The sequence below is a fragment of the Euphorbia lathyris genome, chromosome 9 (assembly GCF_963576675.1).
Source record: "Euphorbia lathyris chromosome 9, ddEupLath1.1, whole genome shotgun sequence".
Classification (NCBI taxonomy): domain Eukaryota; kingdom Viridiplantae; phylum Streptophyta; class Magnoliopsida; order Malpighiales; family Euphorbiaceae; genus Euphorbia; species Euphorbia lathyris.
This window is the reverse complement of record NC_088918.1, coordinates 17423204-17438411: the sequence shown is the minus strand read 5'-3', so window position 1 is coordinate 17438411 and position 15208 is coordinate 17423204. Positions and strand designations below refer to the sequence as shown.

General features: G+C 33.3%; 1 protein-coding gene across 1 annotated transcript; it reads left to right on the top strand.

Moving 5' to 3' along the window:
* The first annotated feature begins 6338 nt into the window (after positions 1–6338).
* Positions 6339–8247, top strand: LOC136206133 (heavy metal-associated isoprenylated plant protein 35). Its single transcript, XM_065997064.1, has 3 exons — positions 6339–6561; positions 6649–6724; positions 7053–8247. The coding sequence occupies exons 1-3, from the start codon at positions 6454–6456 to the stop codon at positions 7889–7891; spliced, it is 1023 nt and encodes a 340-aa protein (XP_065853136.1). The 5' UTR covers positions 6339–6453; the 3' UTR covers positions 7892–8247.
* Positions 8248–15208: the final 6961 nt, after the last annotated feature.

Genomic DNA, 15208 nt, shown 5'->3' with positions numbered 1-15208 from the left:
CCCATTTATATATTTAACTCATTTACTCAACCTACTACATATCTAGCTGTTTTTGTGTGACTTTCCCATAATACCCACAATATTTATGCGCGTCTTTCTTCCTCCCGTCTGACTTCACAGATTTGATCATATGCGAAGCCTGCGAAGCTAATGTTTGGTTTACTTGATGAATTTAATTAGCATATGCAAAGCCTGTGTGTGTTTTTAAGCTAATTCGCGATGTGGTATATAACAAATAATGCCAAACAACAATGGATTCTAACATTAAAATCATAACATTATCAACATTTCCAACAAGATTGCCACAATGAACTCCTAACTAATCATTTCAAAGTCAACGTGACGAATCTGGATGGAAATTTCTCCCTATATTGGAAGTCCAGACCTTTTGGGATGAGAAATGAAAGTCCAGACCTTTTGGGATGGACGTGTCCCATGGTGCACACCAAGATTGGCACAATCTCTCCTAACCAATCATTTCAAAGTGAAAGTGTCAATCTTGAGGGAAATTTCTCCCTATACAGGAAGGAAAGTCATCTCCCATGTAGCCCAATACGCCGCCTTCCAGAAAGAGATGTTATGTATTCAACCACCTTCAGGAAAAATTAATCGTGTTAGGCAGGAAAAAAGACGATTTTAGCTTCGCGAAATGAGGATTAGCGAAGCATGCGAATGTATTGTGCAGGGAAAAGGATGATTTTACTTCGCGAATCGATGTTTTCGCGAAGTCTGCGAGGTCTGAAACGTGACGATTTACGTCGCATATCGATGCTTTCGCAAAGTGTGAAATCATGAACTTTTCTACTCGCATACTTCGCGAACTAATCGACTCGCGAAGTAGATCGACACGTTTCAAGCTCTTTCTCTTCATAGATCTTCGCGAAATCATCAACTACGCGAAGTGATTTCATGGAAAAACGCAGAAGAAACATCAGATACTTACATTTTTCGCGTCTTTCACCCTTAAAAGCGACAATAACAATATGATAAACTGGGAAAAACGATGGAAATAACATAGAATAACCATTTCTTTGACGGTAACAAGAAGAAAAAAATCAAGTAACGAGCAGGAACAGGAAGATGAAGAACCATGTCTTCGTTTTCTAGGATTAGGAAGATGCAGAATCAAGAGATGGAGAGAGAAAAAAAGAAATACATTGTGATTTGGAGAAATGGTGCAGATTTCGTGCAATTTAAAAAAAGATAGGAAGATCAAAAGTCTTGGAATCATTAATGGAGGAGCCAACTGTTTTGCGTAACCAAGGAGAAGGGGGGAGAGACTGTTCGCGTTGGGGGAAGTGGGAAGGTTAGGGGTATTATGGAAAAGTCACACAAAAATAGTCTAGATATGTAGTAGGTTGAGTAAATGGGTTAAATATGTAAATGGGCCTCCCATTTGACCCATTTTTATAATTTACCCATATAAGAACTCTATAATCTGACTGATTTGCATTATTGCCTTGAGTTGGAAAATGATGTATATATAGGTGGTTGCTTTGGAGATAGCAATAGGAATAGGTTTACATGCTAGCTCATACTTGACATGCGGAGGTACTGCATGCCATTGAAGCCGAATAGGAACCAATGAAGCTGTTATTTAGAGAGAACAAGCCAGCTAACAACTGGTGGTTCGTAAAAGGGATAGAAGGTTGGACCGTGGCTATGGTGGTCCTAATGGCTATAGCTTAGCTATTGGTTGCGACCTAAAAAAACTAAGCCTCTCTAAAACACTAAAGCTAACAGTGTAATTGTAAGTGTAAGGTTTTGTCACGTCCGTGACTAAATTTCTAGACTTTATATCTAGATATTAATATATATTATAATTATGGGGTATGTGATTTTTATTTGGTGTTATAGGAAAAATTTGGAGTTAATTCGATGCGTTTAGGTGTAAATTAAAAGTTTAGGGTAATTATTAAAAGATTATATAAAGATGAAGGACCAAAAGGGATATTTGACAGATTTCCTAAACCTTCCCATATGATCCACCACCATCATCATCTTTACTTTTTTCTTTTTCTTTTTCTTTCTGCTTCTTCTGCAGATTCATCGATCCCGAACCGTTTCTCCACCGTTTCTTTGATTTACGGAGATTCGACCGTCCGAATCACTCGAAATTAGAACCATAGCATCCTTATGTATAGATCTAAGTCCTAACCAAAGAGTTTTTGAGTTTTGGCAATGTTTGGAGGAAAATGTCTTAGACAGAGTTTAGAAGCGAATTGAACGGGTTTGTGGTCTTTAATTAGTAGCCAAGGTAAGTAACTATCAACTATATTTTGAGTTTTATGTATCTGGATATATATATATAGGGCGGCCCGATCGCATTACGCGTCCCCGCTGAGCGAGGGTCCGGGGAGGGGTCCCACCACAAGGGTATATATATATAATCAAAAAATTTTCAGAAAGTGATATTTTAAGGTTATGCAGGAATTTTGTAAATTGGGGTTTTTCACGATTTTGCTTTTTATTGTGAAATTATGGTTCAAATGAAGCTATTGATTATGCTTCTATATGATTTTCAGATTTTACTTGATTATGTTGATTTAAGGCTTGATTTGATTGATTTACATATATACATATATGTTTTTGGTTTCAATGTATATATATAGTGAATAAAATGAATTTGATGATTTCTTACGAATTGTTTTTGGATTGAGAAATCTGTTACGGTTATTGTTGTTATTATTTTGGATTGAAGTCCAAATATGATTTTTATGATACAAAAGGGCTAATTGAAACCAAATGATTTATGGTTATGAAATAGTTTGGAATTTGATTGTGAAATGAAATTTGAGCACGCTATGATTTTATGATTTTATATCCATCGAGAGTTATCTGGATCGGTGGTTTTATATTTGAAGACCATGTTCAGTGAGGGGCATGGCCTGTGTACACAGTTTGAAGACCTATTGGGTATGGCAGCGAAGTGTTGGGTAAGACCATATGGGATAGGCAATGTTAAGAGACGTCTCGACTATATATGTGGTTATCGATTGATACTTAAGGGGAGAAACTCGAGGATGGATACAATGTTTTAAGTTCATTTGGATTATGTTTTCGGTTATGATTGATTTTGATATAAGGTTTTACGTTTGATTAAATACGAGTTCATTTGATAAAACATTGATTTGATTATAAATTGGTTTGATAAAACGTTTATTTGTTTTGATTCGTTTTGCATTATATATATAATATGAACTTAAGTTTTGAGTATATTTTATAAAGTTTTGATTAAATCCCTTTATAAATGTATATACGTAGCTATGTTAAATAAAGTTGGTTTTTTATAGCTGATAGTTTCTTATTGAGATTTTTGTCTCACCTTTTTAAATGTTTTAATGTTTTTAGGTGAGAAAGTACAGGATATAGAGAAGATTACCGACCGATTAGGTCAGTTTTGGAAGTTGGCTGCTTATTGTTAGAATTATGGTTAGAACTTTGGTATTTCAATTGTAATATAATGATATTTGGATAATTGGAGACTTCTAAGTATTGATTATGATCTTTCTATTTCACGCCCGATGCCGATTGAGGTCGTTTAGTGTCGGGTGTGACAGGTTTATTAAACAGTGTAACTTCAAATCTTATTAACTGAAAATGAGTTTCTTTCATTTATGGAAGACGTGCAATTTCTAGAATTATAATGTCGGAAAAACTCAGGATTACATTGGTTCAACACCAAGTTACATATTAATGAAAGTATTTTTTATAATTTCAAGTTTGTCTAGAAATAAAAGAGTGAATTGGACCTAATATTATTTTCAAAAATTTATATGAAAATACCGTTTTTAAAAATTATTACTTTACAAGTAATTTATAAATACTTTGTCCCCACATAAATTTCATTTTGTAAAAAACATTTGTTATATAATTTCTACAAATAGTGTGGTAGAAATATACCAATAAGATACTGGTATAACCGATTTTTTTTTTCTTTTATTGGTTGCGATTCTATATGAGAAAATGACATTAGATTTTTCTTAGATCTATATATTTATTTTTAAATTTGGTTTTGGATTTATAAAAATAGAACAACTAATCTGACATATTATTTTGGAATTCATTTAATTTGAAATAAGAGATATAGACAAGCCTCTCATATTATATTTTTAAATTCAATCGAAACTAAAGAAACGTCGTAAATATCAGGTTACATGATAGATCTGTGGAGGAATATAAAAAAAGAGGATCGGATTTGAAATGATGTTGATAGCTTGTAACGTCATGGTAAACGACCATTAATTGTTGGTAACTCGTACATTGTTTTTAGCCTTATAGTCTGAGTGATGGTGTGGAGATTAATTATCCATTTTCGCTTATCATAAGATGTCAGGTGGGTCACTATATATAAATTGGAAAAATGACTGTGTAATAGTGAGAGTAAATGATTAATAGGAGCCAGAGCCGGCTCCGGGCATAGGCCCGGGATGCGGTCGCCTAGGGTCCAAGGCTAAAAGGGGCCCAAAAATTTTAATTTTATTAAATATATACTATTTTTTTTTATTCTAAATTTAGTTATAATACCCATTAAGTCTAAAAATTGACCAAATAATATGATATTTTAAGTCTAAAATGTACCAAAATTTCTATTTTTAGAATTTTTTGTATAATTTTTTTTATTAAAGGTCTATTATCTCTTATTTCGTCTGGGGCCCCTAAAACGTCAGGACCGGCCCTGATAGGAGCATGTGTTTAACAAGATATTTTAAGGTTTATTCCTCATGAATCTCGAGTTGGTATAACGAACACTACGAGGAGAAAAAGATTCGTTTATACTGCTTTTGGTTTTTCAAGAATTCTAGCTTTCCTTGAAAAAAAAAAGCTTACTTTCTTGATTTTATTCTTCAATTTTCATTTTTATTTTCAATCATATCTCACAATGAATAGGACCTATATATTAAAAAGAAAAAGAAAAGAAAAAGATCCATCCCTATTTTAAAAAAAAAATCCATATAATATTCCTCGATCAATAATATCTAGTTCCTTAATCTGAAATTAACTATATATTAAAAATATTAATAATACAACTAATCTTGAATTGGCTACCTAAAAATAAAATTTAAAAAAAAAAAAGCACTAAGCAAGAAGTATCAATTGGAGTGTAATCCTCGTCCCTGCTTGCATTGCATGGATGTCATGAACCTATATTTGTTGTCTCTTTTTCACTTTATATTTATGAAATACCAAATTTAAAAAGCATCAAATGCCAAATTGATAGCCACCCAATTAAAAAATTCATAGAAAACTTTAAAGGAAAAAAAGCATTTAGAAGCCCCTGATGATTCTTATTTTAGCGGATTGACCCCTAATCTTTTATTTTAACACATCAAACTCTTGATCATTTTTTTTATCACATTAAGCCTATATTTTCAAATTAATTGGTTGTGAATATATAATTTACTTAAAAGACTGTTACTCATTTCATCTATATCTAAAATTGACTTTTTATCGTTCGAAAAAAAATTACAATTTCTTTATAGACACATTATACATATAATAAAACTACTTTTGACTATTAAAAATGCAAGCTTTAAATGTTGATAAAACGAATAAATTTATGTTAACCAAAATTTAGGTTTAAAATTCACTTTTCTAGTCATCAAGAATTTGCTGTGATAAAAAATAAAACTTAATGCATATATCTTTTTGAATTTGATAAAAAAAAAAAAAAAAACCAATTCACCTCTCAATTTATATATATATATATATATATATAGTGTTTTATTAGCATTCTGAATTTATTTAAAGTGATTCATTAACCATCTATATTTATTTAAAATGATTTATTAATCTTTTCAATTTATTTGCAATGATCTTTTTTATTATTTAAACTTGTTTAAAATAATATATATTTTAATTCATTAAAATCATATCATTTCTATCACGTGAATTTATGGAATTTATAATATAATGGAATTAATAATATAATTTTAAACAAGTAAAGCATGGACTAATTGTATTAAGTTAAAAGTTTTTGTTGGTTTTGTACCTTTTATGGCTTTTTATGTTCTTTGTAGTCATTTTCGTCCCATTGTGGATTTTGTAAGGTTTTTTACCTTTCTTATTTCTTGTTGTACTTGTTCTTTTCGTATCTAATGAAAATATATGCATTTTCATCAAAAAAAAAAAAAAAAAATTATATTAAGTCAAAAGAAAAATAAAAAAACTTAATTAATAACGGGATTTTTAAAATGTAAAATACACCATAGAATTAACAACTTTTGAAAATATAGGGAAGATGAAGTGAAAATACTAGGAATTATAGTATGCTTTTTAAAATTTAAAACTTTAAAACTAAACTACTAGAACTTCTCATTACTATTGCCATTCCACCGAGGCAGCATCAACCCCTAGCTCACTTTTCTCTCCTCTTTTTCCCAATTCCCTTCTCCATAACCCCTGTCTCTCTCTAAACTCTCCCCATCTCTCTCTAGACTCTGAACTTCATCAATGGCTGCAGAACTTAAAACTGAACCCAAAACTGAACCAAAACCAGAACCCAAAGAACCAGTACCCGTTCTAGTAGAAGAAAACCCAGAACCACCTCTCAAATACAAGGTAAATCATCCTTTTTTAATCTCTCTATTATCAACAATTTCATTTTCTCTCAACAAAAAAGTTTCATCCTTTTCTATATTTTCTCAGACACTGCTCCTCAAAGTCTCCGTCCACTGCGAAGGTTGCAAAAGAAAAGTCATCAAAATCCTTAAAAACATCGAAGGTAAATTTAATTTTAAACACCAAAACTTCCAAAAAATTGCCTTTTTTGTTGAAATTGTTCAATTTATCAACATTTTTCACATGGGTCCTTTTCTTTTCATATGGGTTTTGTTTTTCTTGGCAGTATTTCATCTGGGCATCTTCTGTTTTCTCTAATTTCACAATTTTGGGCAATTTTTTGTTCTTTTTAGGCAAAAAGTTCACTCCTTTTTTCATACTTCCTTGACCAAAGATTGAAATTTTTTTCATTTTTATGCTTATGGGTGCTAATTTTTCTTCAATTTAATGGAGTTTATGCTTATGGGTACTGATTTTTATTCAATTTACAGGAGTTTACAAAGTGGAAATTGATTTGAGACAACAAAAGGTGACTGTAATCGGAAATGTAGATGGAGAAACTCTGATCAATAAACTGTTAAAAGCCGGGAAACATGCAGAGGTGTGGCCGGAAAAAGCTGAAAATAAAGAGAAAAAGAAGGGAAAATCAAAGAACAAAGACAAAGATAAAGAAAATAAAGAGAATCAAAGTGACCAAGAAAGTGGAGAAGAAGGACCAGAAAAGGAAAAAGAAACTATCAAAGGTACTCAAGTTGTAATTATCCAAGACCCATCAAAGATAGGCGAAATTGGAATTGCCAGTAAAATTTCAGACACAACCAATGTCGCCGTCTCTTCGCCGGCCGGCAACGAAAGTGAGGGCGGCGGCGGCGGTGATAAAACGACCGGAGGTGGAGGTGGGAGTGGAGGCAAAAAGAAGAAAAAGAAGAAGAATAAAGGGCAAAATGGGAATAATAATAATGCGGAAGGAGGCGAACAGTCTAATGATGCACCAGCAGGCACTGGATCAGTGAGTCAAGTTTATGGACCTTATGGTCAAGTACCTTTGACATCTGAAGCCAATCACAGTCCTCCACGTCATCCGATTTATCAATACCCAGTGCATTACTATGCACCTCCTCCTACTGTGTACGCAGTGAATTATAATACAGCGAATCCGAGTACTAGCTACGGGGCGTCGGTCTACCCGCCGTCGTATGAATACGCGTATATGCATTCGGGGACGATGAGTGAACCTCCGCCGTTGGATTTGGAATCGTATTCATCACAACCGTCGGAGTCTTTCGAGATTTTTAGCGATGAAAATCCAAATGCATGCTCAATTATGTAACGAATATGCATTAAAAAAACAAAACAAAAAAAATATGGTAAGAATATATATTTTCTTGTATAAGTCTACTATGGGTTAATGAAAGTTTTGTAATGTATGTAGATATGATATCACATATACAATAGCTACTATTTTGGTGTGTGTTTTTTTAGATTTTTTTAGGTTGGTTTCAAAAATTTAGATTAGCCTCGGGTGGTTAAAGGGCATTACTTGACATTCGGGACTTGGTCACTAGATTTCATTGCTTCGGATGTAGTTTCCTTATGGTTTGGGTTTGGTTCCCTATCTTTCCTATTCAGAATTAGATGAGGACCTTTTACTGAGTATCATTAATACCTTGGACAAAGCTATTTGAGTCGATAAGAACACTATAATGGTTGTCATTGGTCACTTTATCAGGTATCTATAATGGTTGCCACTTTATCAGGGTGATTGGCCTAAGAAGCCCCCTAGTTGCATAATTTTGGATTGGAGATAGATGTTTTCATATGGAGTACAAGAGCTTACACGTTGCTTGTCATAAATATGATGGATATGGTAATGCAAAGTGGTCATTCTCCTATTTGAATCTGATAACGGTGGCCGTAGTATCTACACCTATTATTGGGGATATGATGAATTTTAGTACTATTGTTACTAAATCGAGTTCTAATCCTGAAGAACATGTTATTAAAGGTTGTGGTTCATTTTAAAGAATACAGGTCATAGACGATGGTTCCTTATCGTAAGTACACTCCTAGAAACAAACATAACACGTAAACTTCCCTTTATTATCTTGCATAACAGGGATCCAGAACCAGTAGGACTTGAAATCCTTTACGCTTAAGATTTTAATTGTGATGAATGGTTTCCGTTCTGAAGGAGTCTTGTTAAACCACATGGTTTCATTGATGGCCTTCATGGTGGGGGTCCACATGCTTTAAAAAAGTGGCCCAATCATAACCACCTTCAGGTCATTGCAAATCTTAACTATAGAGAAAAGACTAAGCCAACCATTCGCGCGAGATTTGGGCACGACAAAGATCAAACTCGTTTAAAACATTCACAATACCCCCTTACTCCAGGAATATCTTATAAAAGCCTAAGTGATCTTCCGGAGCACGGGTAATAACCCGGTCCTTACTAGATAGAACCACCTCTAGATGGCCAAACTCAGGGTATTTGGCGATGAGGTTAGTAAAAAAAAGGCGTCCATGAAGGAAACTTGCTTAGAGTTTCTAGGATTTTGAACACGGGATTTCTTGGGGTTTACTAGTGCTAGGTTCATTACAATGGTCAGTTCTTTTGGGAGCCATAATATAACAAAGATAAAAGGAAAAGGAAAAGTGTTGATGTACTTACTTGGTCGGAAAACGACAAAAGTCGTCGGAGATGAGGAAGACAAGAGCAAATGGTAGAGATTTGGAAGAGAAAATGTAGGTAAAAAAAACACAAATGAATAAAATCAAGTATTTATAGGTGTCCTTAAGCATACAATGACCAACATTAAATAAGGCTAATGATGAGCTTCAAGGTCCGAAGAGTCATGACCAATCCCAAAAGGAGAAAGAAATGTCTAATTGACACATGGTATGTCGTGTGCAGATGGGAAAGGCATAAGTTCTCATAACGAGCTACCTCACGCTAAGGTCGCAACATGGTTTCATACGCATCATTAAATCACCAAGGCCAAGAACGACGACGTTTAGCCTTTCAAGGGTCCTATCAAACTAGCTGGCGAGAATCTATATTTCAAGTAAGCACCGAGCCTTATAGATCCCGGACACAAACCAAAGAGGGGGGACATTTTATACCCTAAGAAATAATCCTAGAAGACACACTTTACACGTGGATCAATGTCACCCTTTAGATAAGGGAAACTTGCATGAATCATTCGATCTGAAATAAGGAATATCCTCTAAAGATGATAATGGTACCTTCCGGCCACGTGGATCAATATCCATTGTTTGTCCAAGCAGTAGTAAACCGGAGGAAGGAGAGCCTTGGATTATAGAAGACGGTTACGCAAGGGAGAACTGCTACATGGCAGAGTGCGTTGCCTGACGCCATAATGGCTCGAATGCCTTAGGACCAATCGGGTGATGACATTTGTTATGATGCTTGCTATATGGCAGGGTGCACTTGACGACATGGCAGTCTGAGAGTTTCAGAACCAACCGAATGTCAACACGTGTCCAGTGAGTCATTAGAGCATATTTCCAAGACTACATTAACCACCCACGAAAGCTACTATATATAGATAAGGTGAGCACCACTAAAGAGGTCTCTAAACATTAGAGTCACTAATATTTCTATTGTCTTCAATCTTCCTTCGATCTTTGCTAATTTAAATATTGAAGCGGGTTCACCGAATACTGGCTCCTCTATGATCATCTGTTATTTCTGTTTCAAGTTAGAAAAATCCCAGAAGGCAGCACCTATTGCCCAACATCAAAAAGAAAAATAAATATAAATTATTATATATAAAACAGTTTTTGAGTGATTGACACCTAAAAATGAGAAAAGAAAAGGGAATGCATGATTGAAAATATTATAGAAATCCAAGTCCACACTTTTTAAGTCTTTAGATGAGAAGAATCCCAATTTGATAGGGTGCCTACCAAATTTCATGATATGTATGGGTTTGTGGTTTTGTTTTACTAGTGGCTATACTTAATTAATTAGAGGAAGTTTCATATTTTTCTTACACTTGTTTTTTATGTGTAAAGGATGTATTGATTGAGAATTAAGGCCAATTATATACAAAAAGAAGTCTTTGAGATTATCATATGATAAGCTGGAAAGATTAATTTTTGCAAAGTGGAAACTGCATGTTTTTTTATAAATAAAATGCACTAACTAAAAAAAGTTATTTTTGTGTATAATATATTCAATAATATAAAAAAAAAAATATTTGAAAGAGTAACTGTCTCTGATATTCTTTTTAAGACGATGGGTTCAAATCCATAACTTTTTCAATATTTTTTTTTGAGACAATAGGTTCACATCCACAACTTTCCACCTCTAAAATTAGAGGTGTGTCGACTAAACTATGCTCATTTAATATAACAGTCTCTGATTTGATACATTAATATATTTTTATCTCATTATTATATGTGATGAAAAATTATTAAAAGTTTGGTCCCTCACGATTTTATCATGCATCCGTCCAATAAGGTTTTCGCGGTTTTTTTATAGTCATATCGCACATAAAAACAATAATTTGGAAATTTCAAACCCCAATGAAATTAATGGCTTAATATAATTATTTTGATTATAATGGCTTAATATAATTAAAAATAAAAAATTAATGTTAGTTTAGAATGCTTTCATCCAAGAAAGAACATGAAAAAAAGGTTTGGATTTAATGGGTCATTTTTATTTTATTTTCTTCTTATTTATAAATGAGTACTTGTAAGGTTTTATTATTATTATTTTGAATGCATATTCCAGCGAGTGAAACGCATTAAAAATGTAAAAGTGAATATAAAGGCATTCTCTTGTGTGTGCATGAAAAAGAGAGAAAGCCAATTAGCAAACAAAGAAAGCTTGTCTCTTACTTGCATTTAATAATTACAAACTATAGCTACTAAGTACTTACAAAGATATACTAGTATTTGTTTTCATGGTGATAAGAAGTATTGTAACGACGAGGGGCGGAGCTAGGAGGGTCTCCCCACCCTCCGACCTTCCGAAACACCCTTGACTAACAGTGGTTCAGTCTCGAGCAGTTCCTAAAATAGTTAAAATTAGTACTTATAATGTAGAATGTGATTATATGACATAAAACTAAGTTTGCATAGTTGGTTGTAGTGATAATTAAAGAATCTTTATATCCAATTGGGTCTATGTTCAAATCTCTCTCTCTTCACTTTTTATCTCAGTATTTTTGCACCTTATCCTTACTCCAGACCTTGAGCTCTGGCTCCGCCACTGGTAACGACCCGGTCCGGAGTGGGTGGCGTCGGGGTAAAAGGTCTGAACAAGGAGCGACTCTAAGGAATGGCGACGGGAATGAACTGGATTCCACATTGGAAACGGAAAGAGAGTGATTGAGTCTTATTAGTAATATGTGAATTCAATACATGCAGAAGCGTTTTAAAGCAGTGAGGTCCAATATGTTGGAATTGGACCAGAGCGGACAACATCTACATGGTATTGGAGCAGAGTGTTACAAATATGGTTTATATATACTTGATATTAAATAAGTAATACTCAAATATGAAAAGGCAAAAACATTATATATTTTTCTTTTTGAAGTAGACAAGGGATTTAAGAACGAATTTTAAGACCGAAAAGACATTTTTTTTTTAATCTATACTTTTAGTACACTCTTTAAAAATAATAGTGATTTGAAGAATGACTAATACATATAATTTCCTCCAACAATATTCTTTATATTCACTCATTGTTTAGTGTTTTATCATTAAAATCATTAAGTATTATTATGTTTACCAATAGTGAGAGGATAGAGACTCATCAATAGTAAATTATCAATAAAAAAAAGAAATATGGAGAGAACTTGGAGTGGAGAGAGACTAAGAGAATATGAGACTTTTAGTGATTTGAGAATGAAATATGGAAGGAACTTGGAGTGGAGAGAGACTCCTCAATAACTGAGAGAATAAGAAGACTTTTAGGGGGCGTTTGGTTTGGGGGTTTCAGGAAAGGGTAAGGGAAAAGGGAGGCTTCATTCTCTTTGTTGGTGTTTGTTTTGCTAAATCAATGATTCCCTTTGCCCTTTTTTAGTTTTAAGTTTACCCCTAACTCCTCTAACTCATTCTCCACTTCCCCATAAGGTTTTCTATTCCCTTTCCCCTCTCTTTCTAACTTAAACTTCTACACTCCTTATAAAATTCTACTCTCTATTTTATTTTTATTTTGGTCTCTATATTTTTTTATTTTTACATTTCTTTATCTTTTGATTAATTTCATTTTCGTTATATATTTTTAATTTTTTTTACTCAAAAAATATTTTTGACTAAATTTTACTTTTTTTTTATTTTTGTTTAATCCTTATATTTATTTATTTATATTTTTTTATCACTAGATTAATTTCACTTTTGATCCTTATACTTATTTATTTTTACCTTTTTACCCTGAAAAATAATTTTGACCAAATTTTTTTCTTTTATCATATTATTCAGTTTTAATATTTATTTTTAATTATTTTAAAATAATTATTTTCTTTTTAAATATAATGTTTATGTATTTTCTTTGATTAATTTTATTTCAATTTCCTCTATTTCATTATCTTTTGATTTTAATTCTTATATTTTATTAATAGAGACACATGTATGTATAAAAATTGTTGTCAAAGATTTTCTTGGTGAAAAGGACAATGAAGATGCTTAAACTCTTTCCGGTGATGAAGTATTATGCTTAGAAGACTATTGGCTTTTGTTTTTGTTTTTTTTTTAAATTTGTATGAACTTTGTTAAGTTTAAATTTTAACTTTTATGAACTTTATATTATTATCAATAAGGGTAGCAAGTGAGTGACGTTTTGGATTGTTTAGGATTATATATAAAGTTATTTCACATTTTATGGAAACTATAATAAAAGAGTTTTTTTTTTTTTTTTTTTGATTATATATGAAGTTAAAAAAATAGTTTTGATTCCCTATTTGAACCAAACATGCACAAAGGAAATGGGGTGAAATTGCATTCCCTTTCCTAAACATATCCAAACACATAGGGGTATGAATGCTTATTCCTTTCCTTTCCTTTCCTTTAGTTTCTCTTTCTTGATTCATTTTCCCTTACCCCTTGTGAACCAAACGCCCTTAGTGATTTGAGAAGTCACTAGGAGGCTGTTGAAGTTGGGTTTTAACTCTTTCTCCTCAAATTTTAACTTAAAAACCCAATTAAGAGGTTGTTGGAGATGCTCTAAGAAGAAAGATCTATGTTATAGCTTTAATTTCTTAGAGCATCTCCAAGATACTTTTAGTCTATTCTCCAAAAATAATATAAACAATTGACTTTTAGTGATTTGAGGAGTGACTAATACATGTCATCTACAACAATACTCCCCAAATCACTTCTTATTTATATTTTTTATCATTAAAATTAGTAATTCATTGTTATATTTATCAAGAGTATGAAAAGACATGGAGTACTCGATAAAAAATTATTAATAAAAAATAATTTGAGGAGTCAATGAGAGTGGAGAGAGGCTCCTCAATAATAAGTGAGAAAATGTGTGACTAAGTGATTTAAGGAGCTGCTATAATGCCCGGGTAATGTGGAATTGGCGTATCATGCGTTGGTCACTTGTCGTTCGGCCCGACAGGTGTGGAATTACTCATTGATTGGAGATATCAGTGCGAGGTATGCCTCCTTCAAGGATTTCTGGGCTGCTGCGGCGTCTTCAGGCTCCCATCTGGTGACGAAACAGGTTGCGTGTGTCTGTTGGACAATCTGGCTTGCCAGGAACGACTTTGTGTGGAACTAACAAAACGAACAGCCAAGAATTACGTTCGGTAAAGCTACTACTTTACTCTACTAGTGGAAGTCAGCTCAAGTGTGGTCGCAAACGAGTCGCCTGCGGGGTCAGACAGGCTAAAGGAGGGCCGTGTGAAAATAAACATAGACAGAGTTGTTTTCAGAGAGCGAGACAAGGGAAGCTATGGCTTTGTGGTTCGTAACGAAAGAGGGGAGTTCCTCGCAGCCACGAATGGAGAATTACAGTGCCCTTTGGACCCCCTCCTCATCGAAGCCTTATCATGTAGAGAAGCTTTAAGATGGTTAAAGTCGAAGGAATGGAGACACATCGAGCTTGAATCTGATTCACAAATGCTAGTGTATGCTTTGAAGCGAGAAACTAGCGACAATTCGACCCTGGGGCTTGTTGTGGAAGATTGCAGAGTCCTCTTAAATGACCTATCATATTGTTCGGTTAATCATATTCGTCGTTCAGTGAACTCGGTTGCTCATTGCTTTGCTCGGGCAGCCAGCTCCATGTCTGATCAAGGGGAATGGATACTCAATCTGCCCCTGTTTGCGTGTAATATTCTTTCAAGTGATCATTAATAAAGCTAATTCTTAAAAAAAAAAAAGAGATGTTATAAGACTATTGGAGTTGGTTTTTAACTCTTGCTCTTTAAATTTTAACTTAAGAATCCAATAAAGGAGTGCCTTAGAGATGCTCTTAGTAACTGTTTGTTTCTTTTTCTTAAAACTTTTTTTTCTTTTTAAATAGTAGAATAAAAAAGTAATTCAAATTTGTTAAGATTGAAAAACAAATATTGATATTTATGATAACTATTTCGGAAAAACAATCAATTGATTTTTACTAGTAAACAGCAAACAACAGTAACGATCATAAACAACTATCAAT

Coding starts and splice junctions, on each gene's coding strand:
- LOC136206133 (XM_065997064.1), top strand. CDS start 6,454: ATGGCTGCAGAACTTAAAACTGAACCCAAAACTGAACCAAAACCAGAA. Junction 6,562..6,648: donor AACCACCTCTCAAATACAAG/GTAAATCATCCT, acceptor ATATTTTCTCAG/ACACTGCTCCTCAAAGTCTC. Junction 6,725..7,052: donor AATCCTTAAAAACATCGAAG/GTAAATTTAATT, acceptor TTCAATTTACAG/GAGTTTACAAAGTGGAAATT.